Source organism: Schistocerca gregaria, chromosome 5, assembly GCF_023897955.1.
Source record: "Schistocerca gregaria isolate iqSchGreg1 chromosome 5, iqSchGreg1.2, whole genome shotgun sequence".
Taxonomy (NCBI): Eukaryota; Metazoa; Arthropoda; class Insecta; order Orthoptera; family Acrididae; genus Schistocerca; species Schistocerca gregaria.
In genome coordinates, this window is record NC_064924.1 from 180,177,360 (window position 1) to 180,189,564 (window position 12,205).

At 41.1% G+C, this 12,205-nt stretch overlaps 1 protein-coding gene across 1 annotated transcript in view; it reads left to right on the forward strand.

The window, feature by feature from the left end:
* Positions 1-12,205, forward strand: part of LOC126272238 (endoplasmic reticulum transmembrane helix translocase) — a 142,487-nt gene that overhangs the window by 85,904 nt on the left and 44,378 nt on the right. Inside the window, exons 16-17 of the mRNA XM_049974941.1 lie at positions 2,186-2,314; positions 8,137-8,260. Coding sequence (XP_049830898.1) covers positions 2,186-2,314; positions 8,137-8,260 — 253 coding nt within the window. The remainder of the gene's footprint in view (positions 1-2,185; positions 2,315-8,136; positions 8,261-12,205) is intronic.

A 12,205-nucleotide genomic window follows, 5' to 3' on the forward strand; every position in this document is an offset into this window, starting at 1 on the left:
ACAGCAGTGGGTGATTTTGTTTCTGCAGATCATACCACACCGCAACTTGGGCTCTTTAATGAGATGTAGTTATTTTTGGTAAAAATTTAGCACCTGAAACAATAATAAAGGAATCGTGTAGGGAAAACATAAACAAAATTTTCTGAGTTAACTTGCATGATGCTTCAAACTGCAAGTACCTATGTCTCATAGTTTCTTTTAAGTCAGGGATGTTTCACACAGACATACTATATTGTTATCAAGTTTCTTTCCTTTATAGAGCCCTTAAACATATTCCTTCTACTTTCCAGTGCCCACCTGTTTGCTTAGTGCCAGCTTCCCATCAGAGCACTTATTGTTCATATAGCTGCTGCTTATTTTACCAAAGGTTTCTTTAATTTTCCTTCTTACAGCATACATGTTTCCTAAAGCCATTTATGCTTCTACAGTAGGGCTGGCCACTGCAGGCAAAATTGCATGCAAGCACGATGTGCTGCAATGAAGTGCAATGTTACACTTTCTTCTGGCCTTTTGTACAGAATTTTTCAGTTGGAATAACTTTTCTGAGTTAGGCAGAATCATTTTGTCAACACTGTTTATCACCTGCAGTTTCTTTGTGGTGTAAAGGAAGTTCACAGGTGCAGTGCCTGTTTGCACAAAAAGAGACAATCTGGCAATCTGTCATCATAGGCCTCTAAAAATGAACGCGTATTGCAGAAAAGAAGGTTGAGAATTCTCATTATGTATTATGCAGTTGCGTAATTGATGGCTCCCACAAATTTGCTATGAAACTGTATTATATCACCATGCAAAAAGAATTTAAGGATTTAGTTGATCATGAAAGAACAAAAAATTACAATGATCAACAGATGATTTGTACAGGATTAATTGTTCTGCACTATGTGCTAAATTTGTGGGTGTGAAGCACATGATGAAACTGGTGCTATGAATGATAAATGGTCTGAAGTTGAACACATAATTACATCGTCAGTTGCAAAAAATTTTGATGAAATTGAACAAAAAAGATTGTTATATTTCTGATGGCAAAAGGAAAGCAAGAACAAAAATTAAAAGAGGTGGAATGGATTGTATATGTCATGTTTTAAATTGAATTGGCTGCAAACTGCCCTTGGTAAGACATTACAAGGTGAGAAGCAATTTATTTATGATTTCAAGGAGAAAGTGGGTGCACTTGAAAAGAGAACTGAATTCTGGAAGAAACCACTGCTGACATAAAACACCGTCCATTTTCCTAAAGCTCACTAGCATTAAAGAAAATGCAAATTTTGAAGAATTTATCATGCTGTTGAAAGAATTACAAGCTCAGTTTTCTAAACCTTTTGAGGATACTGTAAATTTTATATCTGTTTTTGAGTTATTTTTGAGATCATTTAGCATTTCATTTGAAATGGCTCCTGTGCCTGATCAGGTGGAACTTGCCGATTTGCCACATAAATCCCATTTAAAAGGCAAATTGCTTTGTGTAGTACCAAATTTTTGACAGGTTTAATGCAAGTATATTACAGCCAGAAATCATTTATCGTGAGCAGGTTACCATGTTCATCCTAGGCACCAATAAGCATGTAGGTCTCCTGTTAAGTTGGTTTCCTAAAGATTGAACTTCAGTGTTTTGTTGTTCAATGAGAGCAATATTCTCATTCTTGTGTAGGGAAAGAAAAAAAGAGACTTAATAAAGGAATGCAATTTTTGACATGGCTTGAAAAAGTTTCCAAGAGCATACGTTCCTAGAAGAATCAATCAATCTATTGCTTCATTATATGTACATCTCACAAAACGACCAGGGAGGTAAAATTAGAGAGATTCAGGCCTATGTGGAGGCTTAGCAGCAAACATTCTTCCCGTGAAAAATTTACTACTGGAACAGGATGGGGGAAGTGGTAATGGTGCACAACATACCCTCTGTCACACACGTAAGTGGCTTGCAGAATATAGATGTAGATGTACTTAATGTTTTGTGATGCTGAGATTTTTGTAATTTTCCCTTTCTGTATCCAATGTTTCACTGTCACAAACAAATTAGAGTGAAAGATTTTATACATCACTACATTTTAAAATTTGTATTTTATTACAAACCATAGTTACCATTTCTTCATGTTTACATTGCTGATAATTCCTAGTGTGATGGATGCTTCCTGCTTTTATTCCTCAAGAATTGTAGATGTTAATGAAACACAATAATTTTTAGGGCCAGTGGAGGCCCCATGGGAAAGATGCACAAGCTCAAACAGAGGAGAAAAGGTTCAGAAGAAATTTCTCCAATGAAAGTAGTTCTGGAGGAACTAGGCACCATGATAAGGATACTCTAGAAAAAAGGGTAAGTATATATGTGACAGATTTTCAGAATGTAGCCTGATTTTTAGTTTTTTGTTCAAATTAGAAATGTCTTTCATTGAGGACAAGTAGCTCCAGTATTAGAATATTCAGGTAAGTTCATAGACTTGGATTATAATTATTTGGTTCCAGATGTATTTCAGTACACTTGTGGAACAACAAGTGTTCGTGCTTCATTAGTTTTATTTCCATTATGTGCAGGTGATCCATTTGAAATTGTCATGCAACAACTTGAAATTTAGTTGTAGATATTGCTGCAATAAGAAAAATCCTAATTCAGTAATCAGCATGATTACAAAATATTTGGCATGTCACCAGCATCCTTAACTGAGTAGGTAAATAGGAGAACTAAAAAAGATAAATGGATAGGTTGAAGTTAGGCGTATTGGGTCTTAGTGAAGTTCAGTAGTGGAAAGAACAGGACTTATGTTAGGTGAGTACAGAGTTGTAACTATAAAGTGAAATGGGGCAGTATTGGAGTGTGTCTAGCAATGAATAAAAAAGCGGGAGTGCAGTTAAGCTACTGTAAACAGCGTAGTGACCAAATTATCATAGCCAAGAGAGATACTAAGCCAACATCCACCACAGTAGTAAACGTTTATGTGCATACTATACAGGATGTCCCACTCAAACCTCCCTGATTTCAAGGACACAGGAGAGAAAAACCATGGTAAACACAACAATGAAAAGTGCACCACATTGTAGAGCATCTCAAAGAATTTATATTCCCACATCAGAAGTGCCAAGTACTGTTGCCAGAGTGCAGTGAAGTGAAAATGCCAACTCCACAGCAGTGTGTGCAAGCAATAGTGTGGTTTGCAGAAACAAAATCGCCGATTACTGTGCAAAGAAATGATCGCTGTGTGTATGAATGTGATCCACCTGATGTGAAAACAATTAAGGAATGGTATAGGAAGTTTCTGGCAACAGGAAGTGTTCTGAAACATTCTGGCGGTGCACGCAACGGAGTTTCAGAAGAGACAATGGAGGACATCAGACTAATGTTTCTGAGAAGCCCACTTAAGTCAATTCTTCAAGCATCTAGGCAACTTGATGTACTTCGATCAACATTGCATCATGTAGTGTATGTGTGCTTACAAAGTGAAAATTCTACAACATCTGATGCCGAACGACAAACCACACCAACAACAATTTGCTCGGATATGCTGCAGCGTATTGATATGGATGCCGGCTTGCTCAAAAGATGTTTGTTCTTAGATGGGGCAACCTTTCATCTATTAGGAAGGGTTAATAGGCATAATGATTGAATTTGGGGTTCGCGAAATCTGCACGTTGTCACTGAACATGTTTGTGACAGCTCTAAACTAAATGTCTGGTGTGTGCTAATGCGCGACAGGATTGTTCGACTGTTCTTCTTTGTGGACAAACACTGAATGGGCCAGTGAATCTTTACATGTTGGAGCAGTTACAAGACTTGCAACCCAAAATCATATTTCAACAAGATGGAGCTCCACTGCATTGGTCAACAGCTGTTCGCAAGTTCCTGGATAGAAAATTTCTCAATCGTTGGATCGGACGCGGAAGACCCATTACCTGGCCACCACATTCATCTGACATTGTGCCGCTTGATTTCTTCATGTGGGGATTCGTAAAGGACCGCGTGTATGCTACCAAAGTGGATGATATTCCTACGTTACAACATCGTATCACTAATGCGATTGCAACAATAACAGAGGAAATATTACAAAGAACTTGGCAAGAAATTGAATATAGACTCTATATTCTTTGTGCTACAAATGGTTCACATGAATAGGTGTACTGATGACAATTAAATAAAGTCTTTAAGATGCTCTGCAATGTGGTGCAGTTGTATCTGCAAATGTCAAAAGAATTTATGATGAAATGAAATAAATTATTCAGATGATCAGGGAGATAAAAATTCAGTTGTAATGGGAAACTGGAATTTGATATTAGGAAAAGGAAGAGAAGGAAAAGTAGTAGTACATAAACTCAGGAAAAGAAATGAAAACAGAAGCTGCAAGTTAGAATTTCGCAGATAACAATTTAATCATTGCCAGTATTTGGTTTAAGAATCGTGATAGAAAGTAGAATACATGGATGATACCTGCATGTTAAAAATTTTAGCATGAGAATGACATGACTACAGCAAGCAGGTTTAGATGTGGGTCACAATAATTATGCAGAGATAGAGATTCTTGTGCAGGATGGACCAGTGTCACAACACTAAACGTATGTTAATATGTATGTGCCCTGACATTTATCGACTATAACCACAGGTGTTACGTTTGGAGGTGTGCTAATCCATCAAACCCCCAAAAGAGTATGTACAGAGTTTTCCTGCGTGGCATCTTTTATGAAAGTTTCTCTCTTGCAGCAGATAACAGCTCCAGTTCGTGGCCTTGTTGACTCATCAAGATGTCCGAGTATTGTTAAGTGAATATTGTAGGCTACTAAGTAAATTTTCTTCAGTAATAAACACTTCAAACAGATATGTCAGTTTTAATCACTGTCTGCAAGTCTTACTGCAGAACAGTATCAAAACACTTTACACTCGCTAATAATCTACAGCACATTAATCCAAAAATGCCTAACTACACTTTATCAAACAGTTGAGCTGTAGATAGGAATAACAACAATGTAGGAAAAGACAGATTTCTACTTACCATAAAGAAGACTCATCAAGTTGCAGACAGGCACAATTAAGACACACATAGCTTTCGACCACAGGTAACACACACACACACACACACACACACACACACACACACACACACACACACACACACACACACACACCTCACGAGCACGCAACTGCCAACTCCAGCATCTCAAGCTGGAATGCAACTATCACCTGGGATGCAAGTGGCAATCTGTGGGGATTGGGGAAGGGAAGGATAGTAGTGTATGGGTGAGGAGAGAGACGAACACTCTGTGGAGAGTGAAGGGACTAGACTGCCAACAGGCAGAGCATCAGGAGGTTGTGGGACAGGAAGGTGAGGAAAAAAGGAGCAAAAAGGAGAGGGGCGGGGAAAGATGAGCGGTTGCTTTGGCAGAGGGCTGCATACAGAGTGGGAGATGAGAATGGGGAGGAGATGACAGGACAAGGGGGTGGGGGAACTGTTAGATGGAGGGTGTGGGGGACAGTGTGTTACTGTAGGTTGAGGCCGGGATAATTATGGGAGTGGAGAATTGTTGTAAGGATAACTCTCATATGTGCAGTTCAGTAAAGCTGATTGTGGAAGGAAGGATCCAGATGGCTCAGGTAGTGAAGCAGCCATTGAAATGAAGTGTGTTATGTTCAGCTGCATGTTGTGCCACAGGGTGGTCTATTTTGCTCTTGGCCACAGTATGGCGATGGCCGTTTATCCTGGTGGACAGCTGGTTATAATCATACCAATATAAAAAAGCTGTCAGTAATTGCAGCAGAGCTGGTAAATGACAAGGCTGCTTTCACAGGTGGCCCAGTCACTGAGGGGGTAGGAGAAACCTATGTACATATCTTTTAATTGTGCAACTTGACATGTTGTCTTTGTGGTAAGTAGCAATTTGTCTACACTTTGTGATATGTGTGATTCTCGACCATCACATTCCTGACCAATTTAGCAAGTGTGATCATCATCAGTTTTGCGACTGTTCATGTTTTCTTTTAACAATGATTTTTACTTCGATTGACAATAATTAAGCTCTTAGGCAACACTTTGTATGACATGTGATCAATACACAACTGTCTGCTTAGGCATCACTGTGAGCCACCTCAACCTGTGACTAAGTCATTCCTGACCTCAAAACTCTTTGGCCAACCAGAGGTCTGAATTTTTCTTATGCCCATATAAGATTTGGTTTCTGTTAGCCAATAGCTAGCCAGCACATCATTCCCGCCTTGCTGGAGGCCTCACATCACCAAACTGCCACGTGCTTCTGCTCGGACTGAAGGTCTGGTACCTTATGATCCATTCAACATAAATGTTACACTCTGGAGAGTTGCATCAAACCAGTCTTTGGACTGAAGACCATAACAATTACAAATTGTGTCTTTGTCTGTTATCATCAGAGACGTAACGAAAATAAGTGATTCAGTCCGAACAGTATTTGTATGGACATGTGATAGAGTTTGACACTGCTGTTTGCACTTCTCTTACTTAAGGTGTTCAATGGCATTGTGGTCTACGGAAGGTCTCACTGAGCAGCTGAAGGTAAAAAGGCAGTATTACTTGGAAATTAGGTGCTGCTCTTGGCAGAAAAGAAGCAAAGAAAAGATCAGAGTAAGAAAGATTGGTGAACCTTAAGGATTCTGCAAAATTAGTCTAGGACTGTTGTTAATGAGAGAGAGGCTTACTCAAGTGGACAAGATACAATATTTTGTAAAAAAAAAAAAAGTTCAGTGCATTGGTAATTTTCACAGCTACAGTGGGCGTGTGATCTACAGAATTTCCAGACCAAATTTACAATTGTGATACTTTGCTGGTTTCAAAAATGTTTTTGTTTTGGTAAACTAGTAGCAAAGAAGCATTCATCATTGACGTCAATTGAACCCTAAATATAGATATTAAAATAAATTTCTCGAAAATGGGCTACATAATTTAAATTTTTAGGACACATTTTGAATATATTCCACATAAATTTACATAATGATAGTCACTGTTTTTGGAACTATCAGTAGTCAGAACAAACAACCTATTATGTAAAAGAAAAAAATCAGAACTGCAAAAAATACATGTATTGTCATTATGATGAAAATCTGAAAACAATTAAAGGAGCTTTTTTTGTGAAGTCACATTCTTATTCATTCATTGTGTTGCCCAAGTGTTTAAAAAGCTTCATACAGTGAATTGTAATGAGACCAGAGTGACTTCAATTAGTGCGTATTTTGCTTGCAGACAACTGGTAGAAGAAAATATAGTTAATTGACTATGTTGTAAAGGAATTGGAAGACAAAAGTCACTTCCTCAATTTGAATTTTAGCGTGGAAGCATGAGGAGAATGATGAAGAATTGTCTGCTATTAACATATTTTGTGCCAATCTTATACAGAAGGAAATTTCTGTATACGGTGGCCTTTTGTGCTTCTGTCAAGTGTTGTGAAGACACCAGTGCTTTCGCTTTTGAACTAAATTACAGAATTTTGGGACCAGACTCTTGGCCACCCAAATACCCTAATATTATTTATTATTGTTGAGATCTATAAGGTAATCATTTCTTTCACCATTTGTAGGTTGACTTCAACCAGATCCCATAATGTTACTTATTGTTGTGGAGATATATAAAACATTTTTTCTACCATTTTTGAATTGACTTGTTTCAGCTAAAGAAGAAAAAAAAAAGAAACATAGGAGCGGCTATTAATTTTGAGCAGGAATGTGATCTGAAACATCTTCAGGGTGAATTTAATGCTGTCTTAATATTTATGTTACAGTGTAAGAGGGATATGAGCAACAATTGTAGTATGATTGATGAAACACAGAGACTTACTGGATATTTAATGTTATCTTATGTGTGCAGTAATGCGTATAATTGTTTCAAATTGGATGTTTTATTTAGGAACACCTTGTGACAGCAGTATGTGAGAACCACAGCTTACCTCTATATCTGAAGAGCCATAAATTTTTTTAGGAATACCTCTTGCTGCTGTTCCATTTTATAAGCTCTTGTGTGTACCATTTACTATATTGCAAACACTGAATTTTTTATTAAATGTGACTCTTACATGATTTTGGAATTTTTTCATGTAAATACAATTTTAAAACTCCCTATTAACCTTTTTGGAGTGGTTTTGGATATCAGTAGTTATTAGAACATTAAAATGAAAATTTTGTTCTATTTTCAGAGTGTTGCTCAGATTCAGAAATTATTGAAAGAAATGGAAGAGCAAGATCAAGCTCAGATAGTTAAACTTGGAGATGCCAGTATTGCTGCCCCCTTCACATCAAAACTATCTTCCATCATGTGTAGTAAGTTATTATTGAAATGTCCCCACAGTTGGAGCTAGAAATTGTAATGTAGACAGTTGTTTAAATTATGTTAATATCATCATACCTCAGGCGTGACTCATAGTTAAGGGCTCTGAAGTGGAGCTGCGCCAAAATATTTATTAAAATACATTTCTCAATAATGGATTACAGAATTTAAATTATTACGACACTAAACTTCCCATGTGAATTTACATAATGACGTTCAACATTTTTGGAACTGTTGATGTCAGCTGATGTTTTTCAAACAGGTCTAGTCTTAAGACTGTACTTTGAAATTTCACTTAGCTATATATAGCAGAGGTTTGAGGGAGTGACATCTATAGTGTACAGTTCTTGTCGCCTTCTGAAGGCTCAGTCCTTCATTCTAGCCATCCTATTTCAAATCTGTGTCGCAAGCAGAACTTTGGAGATACCATATTGGATTTCATCATTATCAGTTGAAGCCCATATTTCATGGATTTCTTATTATAACTTACATCCTTTGAAAATTGCTGTTTCAAAGCACCAGCACATAGAAAATTTCTCAAAAATGCATCATTATTTGTATGATTTGCTGTAAGAAATGATGGTACACATCATGTTGGTAGTTAAGAATTTTCATATTTCATTGTTTTTGTTTTGTAACTTAGGTGTTATGAAAGTATGCTGTATCAAGGCAATGGTGCACTGAAGATGTATCAAACACTTTGTTCTTAATATGATAGTTATAATTAAAAATCAGTTAACGACATACTGGCCATTATGCCTTAATGGGCTCACATAAAATAAGACACATATACACAGAAGTTTACCACAAATATAGCAAAAGAGGCATAAAATCACAGAAACATCACCATTTTGCCTTGGATTGAACACACACAAAACATTAAACATCTAAAGTTTAGAACTGAAAACATGAAAAACATTAAGCATACAGTGAAGCTAACATATGCAGCCTTGAAAACCTCTCCAGAACACAGGAAATTTGACAGCAGATTCCCCCAGGGGCTCAGCATTCACTTGCTGAGTACGGGCTTGGCGACCCCAGGGTCCTGAGCTGGGGACTGGTCTGCACCACCAGTGTCCTGTCACCGTAACCCCCGAACATGCTTCAGCGACCACCGTACGGCGCGTCGGTGAAATGTTGTGTGCTGCGGGGAATGGTAATCTTGGCTTGACCACCTGGATTGCGAGGAAGGCCAACCTCTATAAAAACCCCTCAATCTTTCGGTGAGCTCCGCGCCTAGAAGATGCATGGCTGTTGGGGTGGAACAGTCGCAAGCGGGCAACCTCTGGGGCACCTGCCGCACCCCAGTTGTATAAGGCTTACTCAGGCACGCGGGGCTCTGTCTGAGCGGACTTTCAGTTCCCTAGCTGCTCGTGGGACCGCAATGGACCCTTCGACCTCTACATTTCCCCCTACCAGTGGCTTGGGTGGGCCGCTGGTAGGAAAACACACCCCATCGAAAAAGCGGCTACGCGCTGCGAGTCCTCCAGCGCCTGGTGTTGCTAGAGATTTAACAGAATGTAGTAACAGAGCACATGCTGATAATCAGAATGTGTTTTTGATTATTAAAAGGAAGGAGGGTAGCTTTGAGAGGGTTTCTCCTTTTACATCCACAAGGGTCTTGAGGGAATTGCAGGAACACTGAAATCTGTAAAGCGACTGCGCAATGGTACTCTGTTAGTTGAAACTTCTAGTTCCCGTCAAGTCGCTGCCCTTCGGAAAGCAAATTGTCTAGGAGAGTACGCTGTCGAGACAGAGCTCCACTCCACTTTGAATTATAGTAAGGGTGTTGTGAAGTGTAGGGACTTGGTGGATATCCCCATAGACGTGTTCAAATCTGAGTGGGCTGACGAAGGAATTGTTGACGTGCAGCACATTATGAAACGAGTCAATAGGGACCTCGTCAAATCTGACTCGTTTATTCTCACATTCAGTTGCCCGAGACTCCCAGAGCATGTTAAAGCAGGGTTCTTACGTTTGCCCGTACAGCCATATTTCCCCAACCCAATGCGCTGTTTTAAATGTCAGCGCTTTGGGCATACTACGTTGGGGTGCAATGGGATAGCCACTTGCGGTAAATGTGGTCAGCCTGCCCATGACGGAGCCGATTGTTCATCGCCTGTGAAGTGCGTGAATTGCTCTGGGAGTCACCCTGTCTGGAGCCGGATCTGCCCCATCTATCTCGAAGAACGGAAGGTACAGGAGATTAAAACATCTAAGCGCATCCCCTATGGTGAGGCCAAGAAGCTCTTTAAGGCCATGCAACCTCCTGTGTTTTCAACATCTTTCGCTTCCGCTCTCAAAAAACCGGTACAACTGGCCACTGTTGCTACACAAACGGAGGTTGCTAGTGTTAGCACTAAAACCTGCGCTTGCCAGTGCACTTGTGCTGCTGCGGTTGTTTTGCAATCTGCGGCTCTCCCCGCTACATCGGACAAGGCCGTGGTTGCTGACATTGAGGTACTTCCAGCCTCCCCCCATATGGCGCCTTCTGCCCAGGCGAGTCAACCTCCAACTGTTGACAAGGCTCTGCATTCCAAGCCCCCCCAAGACAAAGCCTCAGAAGATGAAGGTTCTGCCACCTGAGGAAACTAGTCAGCGTCGGTCCAATGATGATGCCATCGTACTGTCTGACATCTCCCGTGGGTCGTCATCGGATCTTATGGACATTGATGTCGTCCGGGGGCGATCTTCTCGCCCCAGGAATAAATCTCCGGCCAGTACGGTCTCTCCTCCAAAGCACAGAGGCAGGGTGAAAGTTCAGCCACCCTGATCACTGGCTCCCATATTACAGTGGAACCTGAATGGTTTCAGGACGCATGTGGCCGAATTACAACTCCTTATACGAGAGTGCCCCTTGTGCTTATGTCTCCAAGAGACACATTTTCGGGCCACTGATTCTCCTTCTTTACGGGGCTATACCGTATATCGAAAAGATGATCTGACGGGGCAAAGGGCAAAGGGTGGTGTTGCGGTTTTTGTCCGTGACGTGCACCCCTCATCTGAGCTCCCTCTCGTCACCGACTTGCAAGCAGTTGCAGTTGACATTCTTGTGGGTCGGAGGCTCACAGTCTTTTCAGTTTATTTACCGCCTCCGGATGCGATAGACTCTGAGGCTCTCACAGACCTTATTAGCCAACTCCCCCGCCCATTTCTTCTTCTGGGGGACTTCAACGCTCATAATGTCTTATGGGGCTCTCCGACTACTTGTCCCAGGGGTCGCATTCTGGAAAGCGTCATGATGTCTGAAGAACTGTGCCTCCTCAACTCTGGTGCTCCCACTCATTTCTGTACTGCTTCCGGATCGTCATCGGCTATTGACCTTTCCTTTTGCTCTCCAGCACTCGCGGATTCTGCTCTGTGGGAGGCTGCAGCTGACCTCCATTCTAGTGACCACTTCCCCCTCTGGATTCGCCTCCTGGATGAGGCTGTGGCATTACCAGTGCCACCCCAGTGGCACCTTTGCAGAGCTGACTGGACACTTTTCAGCCAACTGGCTGTTTTGGAACACCGTGCCAGCGTCCACGAATGGGTAGACCATGTTGCAGCCGTGATCTCACATGCTGCTGAATTGTCAATCCCACGGTCATCCGGTCATCCCAAGAGGCGTCCTGTCCCTTGGTGGACCACTGAGTGCCACTCAGCCATCCGCGCCCACCGTGCAGCACTGCGCCGCTTCAAGTGCCGTCCCTCAGCTGACAATCTTGCGGCCTTTCGGGTGGCAAGGGCCAGAGCGCGGCGAGTGATTAAAGAGAGCAAACGACGGTCATGGCAATCGTTCTTGAATTCCATCTCTCGCTCCACTAGTTCTACGAAAGTATGGGAAGCCATCAGGAGGAATTCCGGGAAACTCAGCCAGCTACCTGTCACGGCATTGCTGCATCAGGGATGTCTCCTCACGGCGCCGAGAGACATTGCCCAGACACTGGCCATGCATT